The sequence below is a fragment of the Mercenaria mercenaria genome, chromosome 4 (genome assembly GCF_021730395.1).
Source record: "Mercenaria mercenaria strain notata chromosome 4, MADL_Memer_1, whole genome shotgun sequence".
Lineage (NCBI taxonomy): Eukaryota > Metazoa > Mollusca > Bivalvia > Venerida > Veneridae > Mercenaria > Mercenaria mercenaria.
In genome coordinates this window covers 10,549,277-10,570,560 of record NC_069364.1, presented here as the reverse complement: position 1 = coordinate 10,570,560, position 21,284 = coordinate 10,549,277, and the positions used below count along the sequence as shown (strand labels likewise).

Below are 21,284 nucleotides of genomic sequence, written 5' to 3'. Positions count from 1 at the left end.
AGGTTCGAAACTGGGTAACGTGCAGTTAAAAACTAGGTCAGTAGGTCTAAAAATAGAAAAACCTTGTGACCTCTCTAGAGGCCATATTTTTCAATGGATCTTAATGAAAATTAGAGAGAATGTTCACCTTGATGATATCTAGGTCAGTTTCGAAACTGGATCACGTCAGGTCTAAAACTAGGTCAGTAGGTCAAATAATAGAAAAACGTTTTGACCTCTCTAGAGGTGATATTTTTCATGGGATCTGCATGAAAATTGGTCAGATTGTTAATCTTGATAATATCTAGGTCAAGTTTGAAACTGGGTCAACTGCGGTCAAAAACTAGGTCAGTAGGTCAAATAATAGAAAATCCTTGTGACTTCTCTAGAGGTCATATTTTTCATGGGATCATCATGAAAAATGGTCAGAATGTTCATCTTGATAATATCTAGGTCAAGCTCGAAACAGGGTTACGTCCAGTCCAAAACTAGGTCAGGTCAAATAATAGAAAATACTTATGACCTCTGTAGAGGCCGTATTTTTCATGGGATCTGCATGAAAGTTGATCAGAATGTTCATCTTGATGATATCTAGGTCAAGTTTGAAACTGGGTCACGTCCGGTCCAAAACTAGGTCAGTAGGTCAAATAATAGAAAATCCTTGTGACCTCTCTAGAGGTCATATTTTTCATGGGATCTGCATGAAAAATGGTCAGAATGTTCATCTTGATAATATCTAGGTCAAGCTCGAAACTGGGTCACGTCCAGTCCAAAACTAGGTCAGGTCAAATAATAGAAAATCCTTATGACCTCTGTAGAGGCCGTATTTTTCATGGGATCTGCATGAAAGTTGATCAGAATGTTCATCTTGATGATATCTAGGTCAAGTTTGAAACTGGGTCACGTCCGGTCCAAAACTAGGTCAGTAGGTCAAATAATAGAAAATCCTTGTGACCTCTCTAGAGGTCATATTTTTCATGGGATCTGCATGAAAAATGGTCAGAATGTTCATCTTGATAATATCTAGGTCAAGCTCGAAACTGGGTCACGTCCAGTCCAAAACTAGGTCAGGTCAAATAATAGAAAATCCTTATGACCTCTGTAGAGGCCGTATTTTTCATGGGATCTGCATGAAAGTTGATCAGAATGTTCATCTTGATGATATCTAGATCAAAAACTGGGTCAACTGCGGTCAAAAACTAGGTCAGTAGGTCAAATAATAGAAAATCCTTGTGACCTCTCTAGAGGTCATATTTTTCATGGGATCTGCATGAAAATTAGTCAGAATGTTCATCGTGATGATATCTAGGTCAAGTTTGAAACTGGGTCACGTTCGGTCCAAAACTAGGTCAGGTCAAATAATAGAAAACCTTGTGACCTCTCTAGAGGTCATATTTTTCATGGGATCTGCATGAAAATTGGTCAGAATGTTCATCTTGATAATATCTAGGTCAAGTTTGAAACTGGGTCACATGCGGTCATAAACTAGGTCAGTAGGTCAAAAAATAAAAAACCTTATGACCACTCTAGAGGCCATATTTTACATGGGATCTGCATGAAAGTTGGTCTGAATGTTCATCTTGATGATATCTAGGTCAAGTTTGAAACTGGGTCAACTGCGGTCAAAAACTAGGTCACTAGGTCTAAACATAGAAAAACCTTTTGACCTCTCTATATGCCATATTTTTCAACGGATCTTCATGAAAATTGGTGAGAATGTTCAACTTGATGATATCTAGGTCAAGTTCGAAACTGGGTTACGTGCGGTCAAAAACTAGGTCAGTAAGTCTAAAAATGAAAAACCTTGTGACCTCTCTGGAGGCCATATTTTTCATGAGGTCTTCATGAAAATTGGTGAGAATGTTCACCTTGATGATATCTAGGTCAAGTACAAAACTGTGTCACATGCCTTTAAAAACTAGGTCATTATGTAAAATAATAGCAAAACCTTGTGACCTCTCTAGATGCCATATTATTCAATGGATCTTCATAAAAGTTGGTCAGAATTTTTATCTTTATGATATCTAGGTCAAGTTCAGAACTAGGTCACATGAGCTCAAAAACTAGGTCACTATGTCAAATAATAGAAAAAGCGACGTCATACTCAGTTCATGTGGGGACAGGTGAGCGATTCAGGACCATCATGGTCCTCTTGTTTTGTCTGTCTGCATATCTGTCTGGACAACTCCCCTGAAACTAGTTATTAGATTTTAAAACTTTCTTCGAAGGTTCAGTACCACATGTGGTGTCATATAATCTATCTACCGCCTGAATGATTTGTATAGAGTTATGGCTCTTCAAAATTAATTTGTGATAAAGGTTGTCAGATCTTTTCCTCCTATACTAGTGATCATAGGACGAGTACAAACAGTGCTAATAGCTCTATGGCTGAATGGTATTATTTATGGGCCTTTATATCCAATAAATGGTTATTTTCCTGATTACATACCCTATTATTCTAAACATTAGATTTAATTCCTTTGTAAGAGGGTGATGTACAGCATCACAGCTTATAAGCATATTTGGGTTGAATGCTTTGCAATGAAATAAAAAATAAAATATGAAAGGAGGCAAGACAATCTTGTACTGCCTACTAAACTGAATTGTTACTAACTTCAAACTACTAGTTGAATTTCGGATAGTGCAATACCTAGAATAATTTTACCATGTATCTGCAATTTCCCTTCTGGTGATCTTTGCGGAAGGCCATTTTGTCTATGCTACTTGTAAGATTTTCGCGAAACTTCAAGGAAATGACCAGTATCAAGCTTAGCTATGCATAGACTATTCGCTATTTATAAAAATATTTTTTGCGGAGCTATATGCAGTTTCACAACGGGACTTGCTGTCTTTTGTCAAATTGTCAAGACGACAGTTCGTCTAATCGGGATCTCCTTGGCCGAGTGGTTAATGTCGCTGACTTCAAATCACTTATCCCTCAACGAAATGGGTTCGAGCTTCACCCGGAGTTTTCAATTCTTCATGTGAGGAGGCTATCCAGCTTGCTTACGGAAGGTCGGTGATTCTACTCAGGTGCCCGCTCGTTATGAAATAATGCACGGAGGGGCACCTGACCTGAGGTCTTCCTCCACCATCAAAGCTGGAAAGTCGCCATGTAACCTATAATCAAGTCTTCTGAATCGGTATTTTCATGTCAAGTTGTTCAGATATATCTCAGATTGCGTTGAAATATCGAGGGCTGAGCGCGAAACTATTGTATCTTGTTCTTTATCTATATACAGTTACAATAGTTTCGCGCTCAGCCCACGATATATAATTATAGTGAATATATTTCATAGGATAGCTTGATGCGCTTTATAGCTTATAAACTGGTAAAAAATAAAGGTTATTTGAACGAAGATATTGTCTGGTATTATATGAGCACAATTTACATTTACAAATTCAGGTGTGTCGGAACATCAACAGAATCAAGATTTGTATGGAGACGGGGAAAACTGTGGTGTTACTGAACCTTGAGAACCTGTACGAAAGCCTGTATGATGCGCTTAATCAATATTACGTGTACTATGGTGGTGCAAGATACGTTGATCTTGGCCTTGGCACACATAGGGTCAAGTGTCCTGTTCATAAACAATTCAGGTAAATGTAGTAAATGAACAGTTTGAATTTTACCTTATATGTTATTGGAGCCAAAGGCTTGCAGTGAGCTAAAAGCACAGGTGTTATCTCAGGCGTCCTCGTCAATTGTCCACATTCCTCTGAGCTTCATAGGAATCGTTAGAACTTAAATGATGAGCCACTTGGATCGTCACCAAACTTTGACCTGTAAGCATTCATTTTTGGACCTCTCTCAAATTTGTTTGAACGGCTTTACCTGAGTTTAATTTCTGCAATTATTACGTAGAAAAGCGTTTAAATCTACTCCTCATAATGACTCCACGTATTTGGAATCGTTGTTGTTATATATATCATGGAGTCCGTTCATAATCATTTTAATTGAATTCCAGTTTAACAGGTGCTTATGGGCGCGAGGAGTGTTGTACTTTTCATTACTTCACATGAGCAGACTCTATCAAAAGGAGTCAGCTATTTAATGCTATTTCAATGCTTCCAAAGGATCTTCGTACAGATTTTATTAATTGTCACAAACGCAGTCTTTAAAAGCTGTTTGTCGGCCGTATAATGACTACCTGTCCGTACTAGGATTTAGAATTGGTATATTTTTGGTCCTTTAGGATGATGAAGTTCATTCAATACCTTTTTAAAGAAGTCGAGCCGTTGCAAGAAGGGGTGTTGTACTTTTCATTACTGTACATTTCATGAACAGACTCAGTTAAACCTAGTCCGCAATTTTGCATGATGCAATAGCATTGGTACCTTCTCAATTATGTTCAAGCCGGACGCATAGGATTCTCAGAACATATAGTGCTTTGTTAATGAATTTGTTCAATCAGGTTTCTGGGATCGCATTGTTTCAACTAAAGAAGTAAGAGTTTTGCTTGAGTACCGCAAAGAAAACGTTTCAAATATTTTCATAATGTTCAGGGGTTTAAGAATTCACAGTCGCTGTCAGTATTTACTTATGTTTTGTATCACCTTTGTTTAGTCGGAGCACTCTGTTAGATTTAGCTCATCACAGAGTCTCAGATTTTATAAGGAAACTGATAAAACACTTCTACCTTACCAACCTTGGTAAGGAGAAGTTTAGCATGGACCTTTCTCAAGTTTATTGATTAGGTCATGTGAGCCAGCCAAAATTATGTCTGGACGGATACCTGGGGTCTTCTTCCACCTTGAAAAGCTGGAAAGGCGCAATATGACCTAAATGTGTGTCTGTGTGCTGTTAAATCCAACAACAAAAACAAAACGTAGGTTCATCGCGACCCTCTTGTTTACATTTTGTGCTTTATTTAGGATGATCTTTGGTTTAACATGTAATAATTACGAATTGCAGTTTTAATTATTGTTGTTAGTTGAACTTTTAAAGACAGCTTTGAACTGAATGCTGGCAAAGAAAACTATTGATATTAATGAACAAATTATTTTTAATTTTGCTCATAGGTTGATCGTGGTAGCTGAGAAGCAGGCAGTGTATAAGAAGTTTCCTATTCCGTTGATAAACCGCTTAGAAAAACACTTTTTGACCATCAATACAATGTTGACGGGTGAGCAACAAGATTTGGTAAAGATTCTTGAAAAGTGGATTGCACAGTTCAGTGAACAGAACAGTGTACCATATGCACAGAGGTATGTACATACAATTGTAGTCTTACTTGTTCAGTGACTATTTAGCTCGGACATTTTTCATAAAATTTGCATGGATTTGCTTTTATAATAGTAGATGGTAAACGATTTGGTCGTTTTAGATGTTTATAACTTTATAAATATGTTAACGGGATTAATTAAACAAAATTAATAACAGAGAAAGAAATAAAAGAAAATACATTTAGATATCAGATTCAGTGCATGTTTTACTTTTAATTGCATATTTGGTTGTGTTTTAAATACTATTGTACCTTCGGCTCAAATCGAATTGATATCTATGATTTATCGAAAACATACTTTACATACAAAAGTCAGTGTTCTAGGGGCAGCGAGGAGCTGAAAACTAGAGTAGAGGATGTGTTCATAGGGTACCACGAAGACACTTGCTCATCTGTTGTACTTCATATTTGCGACAAAAATAAGAGTACAAATGATGATCTTGATTTCAAATCAAAGGTAAGGTTAATATCATTTTAAGCATATCATTACATAAATTCCATTTAACATACAGGGGCTCACCAGTTTAGCTCGATAGGGAGAGCGCAGATGTGTGGATGATATCCGTGACGATAGTTTATGAAATAATTCGACCTCCGCCTGTGGTCCATGTTTAGAAGTGGACAGTTACATGCGGAGACCAATTAAGCAGTTGTACAGAATCCAGAACCACTGGTTGAGTTAACTGTAAACTGAACTACAGTCGATAAACGGTGCTAAGCCCAAAGCAAACAAACGTACATGTACAATAATCGTGATACAAGGTATACGGAATTGTCAATGGCGACATGTGTATCGGCGTTGTTTATCGGCGTTCCGATACAAAGTCTTTAAGAGGTCTGATACGAAGTTGTTGCTGTTATGTTTCAATGTATAGTTAATAAGAATGCTTAACAATAATAAGTTTAATGGAATATTCACTTGCCAATGTAGAATTTTACACCATTGCTGAATTTAGGTGCGTTTTCTTCTCCTATATCGAAATATATTTAATATATCTTACATTGTTTCTAAGAAGTAAGATAAATTGCTTTGTTGTAATGAAAATATTTATTTTAAAGACGGTTTGTTTTAATTTTTGAAATATTTATAAGGTACTGGAAGAAGGGAAGTCTGTGTTGTTATGGTGTGCTACACCAGATGCAGTTTTGAGACTGAAAAACAGTAATTTGCCCAGCGAAGAAAAGACACTGTTGAAAGATTTATACTTTAGGATACAGGCACATGATAGTCTCGTATATTACCTGAATCAGAAAATTGCTGGACAGAAGTGTGGAAAGCAACTTTTTGCTCAGGTCAGTAAACACGTTTTGGCTAATGTAAAAAGTTTAAAATATGAAAACATAGCATTTACCGATCTTAGAATTCTTTTTAGTTTTAATTATTTGCTTTTATGGGAAAAATGATAACATAAAAGTTTGCAGGCTTAGGACAACAATTAAAAATGAGAATAAATTCATAATATTTTATAGATAACCACCCACTCCAAGCTACTGACTATAGCCCATAAAGAGCATATCAGCAAGGCAACAGACGTACTGGTTGATAAAATACTGCTACTGGAAACTCTGTCTTCCTTCGATACAGAACAACAATTCAGTAACAAGATCAGGTAAGTATTAAAGGCGAAGTATAAACCTATACATTTTTTGAAATGTCTTTTAAAACTCTAAACAGATTAACCAAAACTGAATACTAGTATAGTATTACTAATCAATAATATGGGTCACTAAAGAGAGTTTTATTCAAGCTTTCAGTCAGAGGTAACCCGCGGTATCCAAATGTTTTATTGCTATTTATACAGTAGTGCATGGATAGGGTATGAACCCTACTGTATCAGTTATGCTATATATTTTTTATGTAAGTAGTGTTTATTTAAAAGGAACTGCATGCACTCGATGCAGGAAGGGTTATATATATGTTGTCTTGAACTTTATATCCTTATATATACAGTGACATAGTTTTATACCTCCTTATCCATGCAGAAAATGTAAATATTTTTGACATGTTTCTCTCAAGCAAGGAACACGGTATAAAATCAGTTATCACTTTTGGGTATATGGAGTACCCCTACTTGTTATCCTTGTCCAGAACATTGGTGATGGGTAAGACATTATTTTCATTAGTGACCTACATCTTATTGAGGTTAAAAGCGCTATGATCAGTTTTGTTTTATTCCTTAAAAGACTTTCAAAAGTACATATGTTTATGTACTTCCTACATGTAATACAAAAGATAAAAAATAACACTTAAAGATTTAAGTAAATAAATAAAATACATATACTGCTGCTTCTTATTAATTAATATATATATATATTTAGAATTTATATTTGTTTTAACTGTATATTTTGTGATATCTTGGCCATCCTTTTTATACTTGTAAATGGCCAAAGGTATATGCAGATATACCAATAAATCTGAAACTGAATAAATATCATAAGGCGTTATAAATCTCATAAACAAACACGTCATATACATTTTAATTGTATACTCTGAGAAATCTGTGCATTTTTAATACATATTGTACTGGAAACCATAACTGGTCAGTGTTATTTGTCTATTTCTGAAATATTTTAATATCAAAAGTAAGTAGATTTAGAGGTTTTTAAGTAATATTATATCTGTTGTTGACGTAACATAATTTTGAAATAAATATCATTTTTAGCTCATCTGATTTGTTAAAAAAATAATGAGTCACTGTCATCGCTTGATCGGGGTCGGCGTTGGCGTTGGCTGGTTAAGTTTTATGTTTAGGTCAGCTTTTCTCCTAAACTACAAAAGCTATTGGTTTGAAATTTGCCACACTTGTTAACCATCAATAGTTTACTCTGTAAAACAAGAATCATAACTCCATCCTGCTTTTTGCAAGAATTATGGCCCCTTTAGGACTTAGAAAATACCAGATTTCTTGGTTCAGTTTTATGCTTAGGTCAACTTTTCTCCTATCAATGTTTTTTGCCTTAAAAATGCAGCCTTGTTCAAAATCAAAAGCTGACTACGTACAGCAAGAAGCATAATTCCATCCTGCTTTTGCAAGAATTATGGCCCCTTTTAAACTTAGAAAAGATCAGATTTCTTGGTCAACTTTTGAGTTTTGATCAACTTTTCTCCTTAACGGTCAAAGCTATTGCTTTAAAACTTGGAGCAGTTATTCGCCATTAAAAGTTGACTCTGCGCAGCAAGTACCGTAACTCTACATTGTTCTTCTGCAAGAATTATGGCCCCTGTTGTACTTAGAAAATCATGGGTAGGACACATTTTTTATAATACAGAATCAAAAAAAATCGGATGTGTGCACCCGCAAAGCGGTGCTCTTGTTATGTATATATGTTTGTCCTGACAGTCTGAGATATCTGTACTGCTGTCTCAAACTGTTCGATGGCTTAAAATCCGGTATCTTTTGTTTCGACAATATTGTTTTTTTTCCAGGCAACATCTAAAGAATATTGATAAAGACCCGAGTCTTATGGTTATACAGTGTGATTCTGGTGATGTCAATGTCAACTTGATAGCTTGTGCAAGGTATTGCGTCTTGGACGAAATTGAGAAAATGAGGGAGGAAATTACAGCTCCGGTGCATGTAGTTTTTATTGTCCAGCTTCCAAGAAATGGGAGATTTCCTGGTTTTCAGGTATGCCCTACGTTCGTTCTTTTTAAGAGCTGCCAAATTTGACAAATGCGAAGTAATGTATTAATTAGGAACATTAAAACTAAAAAACATAGCAATTGTGCCTATTATTAGAATTATAAGATAATGTATTCAACCAAAGACCGATCCAAGTCATACCGCAGCCTGTTGCCCCAACACATTAATACTAATAAAGCAGGTTTTGCCAATAAAACGCCGTCAGCGTGAATTGTTTTTAATACTTGTGCACGCTACGGTCAATAAATGAAACATTCCCAATACAATCTCGTCCTAGGTACAAGGTACTATGGGTTAATGCAATTACTATCATGATTTATTTAAATGAAACGTAGTCACACGCTCCTTTTTCCGAACATGTCTTATTTCATCTAAGTTTTGTTGATTAGCAGGTCTAATACTCATAATTGAAAGGTGTTGGCAGTACTGTTGTAGAGAATGTGCGGTAATCGCATGCAGTTCCATGAATGAATTCCTCCTTAGCACGTTAGAAGAAAATATGACCGTTTTTGTTTGATAACTTTGAAAAATGTTGTCATTCTTATAATGTTGTAGGCAAGATAAATTAATCTTACATGCCTTTATGGGCAACCATATTGTTTTCTATTTTTGTGGTTTAACGTCGCACAGTGTCATATGGCGACTTTCAAGCTTTTACTGTGGAAGATTTGTTTGTTTGTTTTGGGGTTAACGCCGTTTCTCAACAGTATTTCAGTCATGTAACGGCGGGTAGTTAACCTAACCAGTGTTCCTGGATTCTGTACCAGTACAAACCTGTTCTCCGCAAGTAACTGCCAACTTCCCCACATGAATCAGTGGTGGAGGACACAATGTCGTTTATCAAATAGTCACGGAGAACATACGCCTCGCCCGGAGATCGAACTCACGACCCCGCGATCCTTAGACCAACGCTGTACCTACTGAGCTAAGCGGGCGGGCTTTTACTGTGGAAGAAGACCCCATGTGCGCCTCCGTGCATTATTGCATCATAGAAGAAATATCGACTTTTCCTAAGCCGGCATGACAGCTTTTTCAAATTAATAAGAATTCAAAGCACCCAGTGCGACTCGAACCCACTTTGCTGAGGGTTAAATTGTTTGAAGTAAACGACCTTAACAACTCGGCCACGGAGGTCGCTGGCAACCATATTAGATCCTTCTAATGAATTTATTTAACGAAATAATGGTAATGTTTTATGTGCATCAATAGCTAATTAAAGAGATAAAAAATCATTTTGTTTAGTGTGGAGTCTGGCATTCAGCTCATATCGATGACTTGCTTCCGGATGACTTGAAAATGCCAGCCGTAGAAGATATGATTGGACGATCAGCATCAAGTTTATTAAAGGAAGCTGTTGGGGAACATGCTGTGAAGGTCATTGACGTGGAAGTTGAAAAGCAGTTTACAGAAGAGAGGTATAGTATTAAAAATAGGAGACGTCTTTTATTACTCGTTGCAGTTCTCGTATTGTGTGTTGTTCGTTCCTTCACATCCTGCTCAGTTATTTTTTTCAAAAATATAATGATCATCTCAAAACATCTGCAGCACAATAAACAACATTTTGTTCGAAATTATTGTTCATGAAGCATTAAATTAGTTTGTTGATTGAGCCATTATGTCTAAAACGGGTTCACTCGCACCATTAACTCAGTTCGTCCACTTTTTATCCCTAGCGAGACTATGTTTCGGTGTCCCGTCTAAGACTATTCCTTTCCATTCGTGTATCTGTTTAACTTCTTCCCGGCGGTATACAGTCTTTTTGTTTTGATTCGCCTTCATTCATTCATTCATTTTGCTCTTGATATATACTAATACGTCTTTCAGAAGTAGTTCTGCATGTGCGGACTTCGATACTTGTCTGGAAGATATACAACAAAATACTATAACCTTCAAGTAATATTACATTACCGAACTGAAATAATTGATACATTGTAAAGTAATATATGACATTCAATTTATATTTAAGTGAAACTCCTGTCGACGTTAATGACATAGAAAAAACAGATACTTCACATGCATCTGAAGACAATGAAGATGATATTACCAACGAATCAGACAAATCTGAAACTGAATGTGATGATCAAATACAATTAGATGATGTCGTCCTAGACGTTGAGACCGTCGATGAAGAAATACAGCAGATCAGCAGAAATAAACTTAACGTGAAGGCATTAATTATGTCATGTGTACAAGCTGCACTATCTGTTGTTAAAGATAAAGAGGAAAGATCCAGTAGAGAAACAGACAGAGTGACATTGATACTGAAACTGCTAGATCATGAAGATGATGGTGAGTTTATTTTGAGAAATTGTGGTCCTACACCACTCTTAAATAGTAAAACATTTTGAGAATATTGGATAAGATTAACCTGATTCTGACATTGAAAATGTGTGGAACCGTTCCTTAAGAGTCGTTTAGTTTTGAAAGTTCTATGTAACAGAGGGGCATGCTTCGTTTCAAATAGTTTTAGTTCAGAAAATCGTGTAAATGCTCAAAAGCTGTTTACATACATGATATTTGATCTCCCTTTACGATATATGTAATTGAAAAATAAATTTTCTAAAATATTATTAAGGTAGTTCTGCACGTTTGATAAACCGGAAGTGATATGAAATAATGGCAACCCCTGAGTAAATCTATTACAATGGCACTTATCTTTCTAAAGTTAAAACATGATATTAAAACATCTGACACGCTTGAAATGTGCGGTTCACTTTAATTATGGTCAAATATCTCAAAAATAAGCACACGGACCTGTACAGTTTATTTCACCACATTGTAGACCATATGTTTATTTGCAACTATTAGAAGTTTCATTAAAATCTGCATTGTAGAAAAATTTCTCTGTGCGAAAATGTTATGAAAATTGTGATTTTCCCATAGACTCCCATTATGAATTGACCCGAGGTCCAAATTTTTCAATTCAGTCTAGCAAAAAAGTCAAGCACACGACCCTATCTTTTTTATTTGCTGAATTTTCTAAGTATGTTTTGAAGTTCTGAAAAATCAATGTTTAATCAAATTTTATATTGTAGAAAAAATTTAGATCCAAACGTGGAGAACTACCTTAAATCTGAATTTGAAACAAAATAATATAACTTTCTCACAGAAGGAAACAATAGATCGTTTTTATACGGTCTATGTCGATTGATCGTCAAAATGCTGGAAGAAAAAGAGTCTCAAGCAGTTACTGGTATGGCCGAAAATTGGCTAATAATTGAAGCTGCCAATTTGGACAACATCCGAAAGACTGGGACCCTAAGGCAAGTAGTCTAAGATAAAAATATGCATACGAAATTTGATATATAATAATGAAATAAGAATAGTAGGCTTCGTGCATAATTACTAGTTTAACTTTAAAAGCCCTTGTTGTGTCCATTTACTGTTTGTGTGTTTATTCTACTTTGTCTTGTTTAGATGTCAACCATCTTGAGATGTTTATATACACTTCAGTAGGGATTCGTTTCAAGAGGCTCATTGTTTTCTTGTTTAGGGCAAACCCATTATTTTAACTGGGGACCATACGCCGCTTTTCATGGAATTACACACTGGTGTAGCATTGAAGGTTCCATGTGAACCGCCGTATGAACACATCTGCGGATGTCTCTTAAATTGTTTTTTTGTACTTTTAACATGTGTAAATGTTGAGTTCTGCTCAACCCGGGGCTAGAGGACGTGGACGGTGGCATGCATTTCCACTACCGTCCATGAACAGGCTCAATCAAACCGAGCCTGCAACATTTTCGTTTTTATTGTGTTGAGCGACCTGTGGAGTTTCCACTTTTTCTATTTGTTCTTTGGCTTTTTTTTTTATTTTTTGTCATTTTAAAAAAGTAAAAGCATATCCGTTACGCTAAAAAGCATTACATTTTTAATTAGAGGGTTTTTCTTATTGGTGGGATAAGTATACATACTAGAAATTAGTGAACACTTAAATGTTTGTCTCAGACTGTTCATTTGCATTTTAGGAGATCATGCACTCAGATACTAGAAAATAAGGTGTCGCCTATCTTTGCAAGCATCATTGCATTCCTTGATACCAATGGTAATCTGAACCTGATGGATGATGTTCAGAATGCCTGGAAACGTGGTCTCTGGCTTGCTCTTCTTCATACACCAGAGGCCCTGAATTTACAGGTTGAGTTGTATAGCAGCATTTACATCAGAATTTATGCACTCTTTAAAAATTATATTGTTTTGCTCATATCAGCTGGTCGGTAGACCATTTCTTAGCATTTATTAAAAATTAAATAAAAATAAAGCTAATGTCTCACTAGTTTTGAAAGGCGGTTCCGCGTAAGAGTGGTTAAGGCCTTGACTTGGAATCACTTGCCACTTTTCTATGTTGGTTTGAAACCTCGCTTGGATTGTAGAATTCCTTTATATGAAGAAGCCATCCAGCTGACTTACTGAAGGTCGGTGGTTCTACACGTGTGCCCGCCCATTCCTTAAGGAGTGGTCTGAGGAGCACTTAGAGTCTTCCGCAACCATAAAAGAGATGAAACAAACAGCCATATGACATATTATAATTTTGTCGGTGTGACTGTAAACCTAAACAAAAACAAACAAAACACCCTCACTTGCGCTTAAGTTAAAAACAATTTCTAATGAATATCTAGAAAAAGCTTGAACATACGGCCGTCAACATATTTGCTTAGGGTCAAAACAGTGTAACTCCTTATTTTTTAGGGTCATCAGACCTAACGTTAAAGTTCCCATTTACTTGTGACTAAAACAAAAATACATCTACCTTCAAACAGGCCGCATTGGGGGTGGGCATTTATGTATTACGAACAAATCACTTACCGTACGATTCGGATTTCTATCCATTTTAACAAATGAAGCTTGACAAACGAATTAAATTTTAAGATTCACTTTCCGTATTCTTGAAATAACGATTATTATTTTGTACAAATTCTAGTAACATTCTGAATATCAAATTCTATTTGTTTTTTTCCTAGACGTAATTGTTACCACATAAAGCTATATTTTGTAATTTTGGTTAATGTCCGATGACAGAAAATGCAGCTCAAAGACATATTTATTATTATGATTTATTATGAATGGCGCTTTTCTGAATTACAGTATACAGATGTTCGACACCGAGAGCACAACGAATTCATTGTCATGTCATCGGGATGTGAAGGTCATATATTCAGTGCATGCATGCCATTCTCATGGTTACTAATTAAACAGATCTCTGAAATTCTCCAGGTGGAATATCCATTTGAACATGGTAAAATGCATTTTATTCTTATGATTGTATAACACTTTTTTTATGTAAACATGTCAGTGTAAGCAGTTTTAGCATGACAGATCTATATTGTTATGAGTTTAAACGGTTCTTGAAGTTGTAAAGAAAGTGAACAGAAACTGCAACAAAGAAAAAAGGACGTGTTATAAATCAATATTTGCGCAATAAGATCAGAGTTATTGACGTCATTTATGATGCAACCAAATATAAATCAGGAAAAGGGAATAGATTAGTTTTACATTATGAACATGAATTGTATTTAATAGGACTAGAAGATAGTGTCTCAAAAGCAGAGTCGTGCTACAGGGTTCTCAGCAAACAACCGTTTCATGTTGTCCTCGGTGACGTGATACAAAATACAGATGTAGAGAAGGTTGTCAACGATTATATACACGACTTTGTACATAGTGTATATAATCCAGGATCGTCTGAAGAGCACCAGGTGTCTTTTCGATATTCATTTGCTTCCATAAATGGAGATATATAAAATTGTGTTGTAAGAATTTGATAATACTAGGGATTTTGATACATATTTGTTCGTAAATTTAATTTTTACAACTCGTAAACAAATCCATAAAAGATCTGTCGCATAGAATGCAACCATGTAAAACAATAGCAAACTCGGGTTTATTGCGTCTGTGTTAGAGGCAATGAAAAACACTCATATCCCTAAACGTCAGCCATATATTGATAAACATGTTGATAAAATATATAAAAAAGATCCTTTGGAAGCATAGAATGCAGTCAAGTAATCTTGTAGCAGATCCGATTTTATAAAGTCTGTTCATGAGAGGTAATGAAACGCGCAACACACCGCACGCACCCTCGAGCACCGGCTCAAGCGGATCTCTATGATAATAATAAATTTAAATGGACTCCCCAAGGTTCAGAAAATAAGACAACACTGAATCCAAGTACGAGGAAACTTTTTACAGTCGCCACACGGCACTTATAACTTATTTTGTGATAGTTTATAACATCTATAAAGAGATCCTTTTGAAGCATACAGTATAACCAAGAAAAATAATAATGGACAAGATTTGAGTCTGCATGCAACGCTCCTCACACACCCTAGCACCGACTGGAACTATGTTGTAGTAAAATGCTAATGGATTCTATTATCCCAAAGGATCAAATAATATAACAACACGAGGATGTTGTGATTGTTAATAAATATTGACATTGAAATATTACAGTATTTTGTAAATAGCCGTCACATGCTTAGCTCACCTGAACTGAAGGTTCCTTCGGTTCAGGGTGAGCTATAAGTATATGTGGATGGTCGTCTATCGTGCATATTTCCACTTAAACAGCTACTGGTCAGAATAACACCCAGTTTGGTCTGTAGCAGGTTTGTTCAAATTGGGGCTCTTGGTCGCTATTAGGGGCTGCTAGAGCTGAAAACAGAAAACAACCTTTATTTTAAATGACTGCTTTTCATGAAACGCTAGATCGATCTTCATCAAAATTGGTCTGTAATACATTATAAGGTCCTCTCCTAAATGTGTTCTAGTGGGTGCACTTGGCCCCTTTTATGGGGCCGCTGGAGCTTAAACTAGAAATACCTATAATGAACCGATTGATGCATCTTCATCAAACTTGGCCTGTAGCATTTATATGGTCCTCTCCCAAGTTTGTTCAAAGGGGGGCACTTTGGCCTCTTTTAGGGGCCGCTAGAGCTTAAAGTAGAAATACCTTTAAAAGTCTTTCTTCTCATGAACCGCTTGATGGATCTGCATTAAACTTTGTTTATAGAGTAATTATACGGTCCTCTGTCAAATGTGTCAAAGCGGGGCACTAAAAATGGTCCCTTTTAGGAGCTGCTAGAGCTGAAAATAGAAAATAAAATAGCTAAACTGTAATAATGCATATTGAATAAAGGAAAAAACTGCTAACAGTGTACTGTTCTACTGAGTAGGAATTAATTTTCCTGAATAAGCATAAAATACATACTTCTATACGAAAACATTAAAACTCTTCTTGCAATTCTACAACTGCCGGGCTATTAATTGTGCTAATGTTGATCTTGCGTTTTATCAAATTTGACACATTACGAATTGAAAACATACGGCTTGGTATACATGTTTCTTTCATATTAGGCGACCCAGTGAAATGTAATTTGAATTGAAAGTAAATGTTATTTTAATATGCCTCTTTGACGAAATCATTCAAAGCAGTCCAATAAAATGTTCGTTTTCCTTTCTTGTTTTCAGTTAGTATGTCAGACATTGGCATATGCGGCAAAGCAGTTGTCTGTTGAAGAAGATGAAACCAGTTTGTTGCTTACATTGATAAATGTTCATATAGCACACGAGGCAGTTGCTTCTAGACTCACTTACTTCAGAGCAATAAATAGTGTTTTTCCTGAATGTAGTTCAACAATTTTAGAACTGAAAAGAAAACAACCAGATCACTTTATGTTCCAGGACTATGAGTTTGTGAGTACAGCTTAAGTTTGAAGTTAATATCTGAAAATAAGTATAAATATATTATTCCCTTTCATTATCATTTAATTATACCTAATGTTATACATGTATATGTAAATATTAATCTAACAATCTTAGATCCATGGATAAAATAATCGAAAACAAACCAGCTGCAACATTCTTGACTGATGATAATTTATCAACTAGTCTCTTATACATTCCTTACAGACATTTCCTGCGGTATGCATGCTGGTCGAGAAACTTTCACCACAGAAGTCAGAGCTTGATCAATCAACGGGTAGAGTCAACTGGTTAAACAAGCTACACAAATACCGACCAGTGGTAGAAAAAGTGATCAGCTTACAAAAAGATCAACACCTATATGGGGCCTCAAGTTTACAGTCTTTACGAAAGGCAAAGTATGTGGTTTTGTAAACTTTGATATTATATTCAAACATTCCTGGCAAAATACCAACAATCATAGCTGCCAGTTCGCTCGTAGAATTTTGGCAATTTAATGTTTTTTGTGCACCCCATGAGTGGTGGGGGCATATAGATTAGTATCATTAGTATAACAAAACACTGTTGATTTAAATCAACGTTGACTTAACCCAATGCAGTTTCATGCCATATCAATGAGTCTTTAATCTAGAGTCATTTGCCTTATGATTGAGCTTCGTGTTTAATGTCGCCGCGTTCGTGACGCGCCTAGCTCAAAAAGTATTTGATATAAATTGATGAAACCTTCCATTAGTCTTTATCATGATATGAACTTGTGCACCCCCATATTTTTCGTCTGGCTCCGACCCCTATATTTGGCCACTAAAATAGTCAAAAATGCACATTTTCACCTTGTGACACGCCTAGCTCAAAAAGTATTTGATATAGATTCATGAAACCTTGCATGAGTCTTTATCATGATGTGAACTTGCGCACCTCCTATTTTTCATTTTGGTCCGCCCCCTATTTTCAGAGTTTTGGCTCTTGAAATAGTCAAAAATGCACATTTTCACCTTGTGACACGCCTAGCTCAAAAAGTATTTGATATGGATTCATGAAACCTTGCATGAGTCTTAATCATGATGTGAACTTATGCACCTCATATTTTTCATTTGTGTCCGCCCCCTATTTTCACAGTTATGGCCCCTGAAATAGTCAAAAATGCACATTTTCACCTTGTGATACACCTAGCTCAAAAAGCATTTAATATAAATGGTTGAAAACTTGCATAAACTTTATCATGAAATAAACTTGCACATCTCTTATTTTCTTGGCTAGCTCCACCCCTATTTTTAAAGTTATGGCCCCTGAAATAGTAAAAAATGCACTTGTTTTACCTAATTATGTGCTAAGCTCAAATAATATTTGATGTAAATTCATGAAACCTTGCTCGAGTCTTTATCATGATGTGACCTTGCACACTTGGCATTCTTCTTGAGAATCTTAATGCTAATTACAGAGTTATAGCCCTTGAAATAGCCAAAATAGTGGATTTTTTTGTTTGTGATGCTCATAGCTCAAAAAGTATATGGTCTAGAATAATGAATCCTTTTCATAAAATGTTTGTTGAGGCTATACCCCATTAAGACTGCAAACATTTGAATTATTGCCCCTTATTTTATGACAAATGTACCAATGTGGGGCACACCCTGTGTCCTACAGACACATTCTAGTGAGGAGTTGTTCCATTTCCTTATAGAAATCACAGAGATATATTTGTATATTTCATGTATAATAATGCCTTTTTACACAGCCATGTGTAAATAAGCTAAGGTAGTTCTGCACGATCGGATCGAAATTCTGTCTACAATGTAGAATTTGATCAAACTCTGATTTTTCAAAACTTCAGAATATACCTAGAAAATTCAGCAAATAAAAACGATAGGGTTGTGTGCTTGATTTTTTGCTAGACTTATTTGAAAATTCTGGATCTTACGTATTTTTTTTATAATGGGAGTCTTTAGGAAAATCATCACTTTCAAAACATTTTCATAAATAGAATTTTTTCTACAGTGTAGAATTTGATTAAAATTCTCACAGTTGTAAATAAACATATCGCCTATAATGTGGTGAAATAAAATTTATAGGTCTGTTTGCTTATTTTTGAGATATCTTACCATGATTAAAGTGAACCAAACATTTCACGCTAATTTAAAGACATTTTGAATTATTTAACGTGTCGTATGTTTTAATATCATATTTTGACTTAAGAAATATAGTAACAGTGCCATTTTAAAAGATTTACTCACAAGTCATTAATTCATAAAATGATTTTCATTTCCGTACGTCGAATGCAGGCTTTATTCTACATTTTCCGGATAAATGACGTTACGCCATCACTTCCGGTTTATCAGAAGTGCAGAACTACCTTAATTGTAGTTTGACACAAATATACAGCTTTCAGGTTGCGTATAATATACACAGTATCAGTGATTTAGCTTTAAATGAAACTGTTAATTGTATGATGGTTGTAATGTATGTGGTAATGAATATCTGGTATGTTTTGAACAGGGCAATGTGGAGTAGGATCGTAGTATTCAAGTTATTTTTGGAGCATGTTTGCACTTCAGACAAAAAGAACAAGATCACATTTAAATACTGTATGCCATTGTGGACAGTGAGTATTATATCTAGGATATAAAAGTCTTTCATCGTATTTATTTTGAAGCATGCAATGCTAAATTCTAATGGCTTTTAATAGTCTATTTCTACGCTGGTTTCAGAGAAGGAAACTTGTTCACTGCACTGACTGTATAGTGTATATATCAAACTCTAGTACTTCTATGACGTTTACGTATTTCATGCCTTTCCTTTTTAAGGGATTTTTCCAATTTGATTTATTTGACAAACATTGTGTTTGAGAATAGGAATGATCGAAAATATCGCTATCTCTGTCACTTAGTTTTATGCAACCGCCAGATATTCCACATTTTATCATTAGTATAACAAAACACTGTTGATTTAAATCAACGTTGACTTAACCCAATGCAGTTTCATGCCATGTCAATGAGTCTTTAATCTAGAGTCATTTGTCTTATGATTGAGCTTCGTGTTTAATGTCGCCGCTGACATAATGAGATTACTTTCCTTTGATTGCTGTGGGTTCCATACAAGGCTTAGGATGTAGAGACCATTTTTACGAGGAGGCAGTACAGCTGGTATACGGAAGATTGGTGTTGCTACCTATTATCCGGGTACATAGCGTGTACCCAGGTGTCCACTCTTACCTTGAGCAATTCCTGGATGCCCCCAGAATCAGAAAAGTCTCAATATGACCTATATTCGTTATGGTATGAATTTATATTATTGACAATTAAAATAGATATCAGTTATTTTGTCATAATTATTTTTAAAGCATTTACTTATTTTGTGTGACTTGGCATTTTTGTTTCATCAGACCCTTGGCGATGATACCGACATGAAGCAGATGAAATCTTTTGGCAAGGTTGAAAGGTTTTTAAAAAGTTGTAACAAAGGAGCTTTGAAGGAATATATAGGGCAAGTAGACCTTACTGTTTTGATTACAAAGCCAACTAACAATATTTACGCCTTTTTGCTCGGATAAGCAAACCTTCCACCGAGACTTTAAGTAAAATTATTCTGAATTCGTATTTATACCGTGGTCAAAAGCTTAAGGTCAGTGAGCGACTTAAGGTTTGTTGTTAACCAGGTTTTGTTAAAAATTCTGGTCAGCGACCTTAACTACTCGGCCTCAAAGGGGGCCTCCGTGGCCGAGTAGTTAAGGTCGCTGACTTCAAATCTCTTGCCCCTCATCGATGTGGGTTCGAACCTCACTCGGGGCTTTGAATTCTTCATGTGAGGAAGCCATCCAGCTGGCTTACGGAGGGTCGGTGGTACCCAGGTACCCGCTCGTGATGAAATAATGCACAGAGGGGCACCTGGGGTCTCCCTCCACCATCAAAGCTGGAAAGTCGCCATATGACCTATAATTGTGTCGGTGCCACGTTTAACCAAAACAAAATATTAGATTACGGTGTAGGGCGATTGCATATTTTGGTTGCGTCCAAGATATCTGGTCATTAGCGTCAGTTCATTTTAACATATGGAATAATATTTTACGCCGCTGGAGTTGAGATCTAGGTCGATATTAGCTTTTAATTATATATTGAAAAGGAAGGTTTATTCTTTAGCAATTTAGATAATATTTGATCGTTAAATACCTTTAGTGTAATGCAAGCTTATATGGGTAATTTACCTTGGAATTGCGTTTCTGAAACTGGCTGTAGAAGTAATTTGTTCCTGAAAAATAGAAAATATTGTTTGCTTAATAACTTAAGTTTCGATTTATATATTGCCATTCAACTATGCATATAGGCAGCTTATATAATTATGATTCTAATATGGATAACAATGCTTTATTCATCACAACGATTATGTTGACGTCACGTCAGCGTGGAATTTAGCACCATGTACGCATCAAGACCTAGCACTTTCAAATTTCATGAAATATTTTACTTAATAATATTAGGTTATTTAACATTGTTCTGTACAATACGGAGATATATTTGGACGAGTACCCAGCTGAGAAAACCATATTGGACGAGCCGCTAGGCGAGTTCAGTATGGTTTTCTCAGCTGGGTACGAGTCCAAATATATCTCGTATTGTACAGTACAATGTTAAATAACCTTTTTATTCTATATCTATTTTATCTTACTATAATAATAGTTTAAATTAAAAATGTTTCACTGAATATTGTATTCCTGCCTTTTCTAGTTTTCCCTAGTTTGGTGTGA

General features: G+C 35.6%; 2 protein-coding genes across 2 annotated transcripts in view; both read left to right on the top strand.

The window, feature by feature from the left end:
* Positions 1–12,146, top strand: part of LOC123552660 (E3 ubiquitin-protein ligase rnf213-alpha-like) — an 80,489-nt gene extending 68,343 nt beyond the window's left edge. Inside the window, exons 38-46 of the mRNA XM_053540381.1 lie at positions 3,386–3,579; positions 5,002–5,187; positions 5,529–5,661; positions 6,297–6,497; positions 6,675–6,814; positions 8,632–8,833; positions 10,091–10,263; positions 10,815–11,137; positions 11,961–12,146. Of these exons, the coding sequence (XP_053396356.1) occupies positions 3,386–3,579; positions 5,002–5,187; positions 5,529–5,661; positions 6,297–6,497; positions 6,675–6,814; positions 8,632–8,833; positions 10,091–10,263; positions 10,815–11,137; positions 11,961–12,124 (1,716 nt within the window). The 3' untranslated portion in view covers positions 12,125–12,146. The remainder of the gene's footprint in view (positions 1–3,385; positions 3,580–5,001; positions 5,188–5,528; positions 5,662–6,296; positions 6,498–6,674; positions 6,815–8,631; positions 8,834–10,090; positions 10,264–10,814; positions 11,138–11,960) is intronic.
* Positions 12,147–12,798: 652 nt separating this feature from the next.
* The window catches only part of LOC123550958 (E3 ubiquitin-protein ligase rnf213-alpha-like), a 48,839-nt gene continuing 40,353 nt past the window's right edge, over positions 12,799–21,284 (top strand). Inside the window, exons 1-7 of the mRNA XM_053540380.1 lie at positions 12,799–12,985; positions 13,934–14,084; positions 14,369–14,544; positions 16,316–16,540; positions 16,757–16,947; positions 19,040–19,145; positions 19,926–20,026. Coding sequence (XP_053396355.1) covers positions 12,908–12,985; positions 13,934–14,084; positions 14,369–14,544; positions 16,316–16,540; positions 16,757–16,947; positions 19,040–19,145; positions 19,926–20,026 — 1,028 coding nt within the window. The 5' untranslated portion in view covers positions 12,799–12,907. The remainder of the gene's footprint in view (positions 12,986–13,933; positions 14,085–14,368; positions 14,545–16,315; positions 16,541–16,756; positions 16,948–19,039; positions 19,146–19,925; positions 20,027–21,284) is intronic.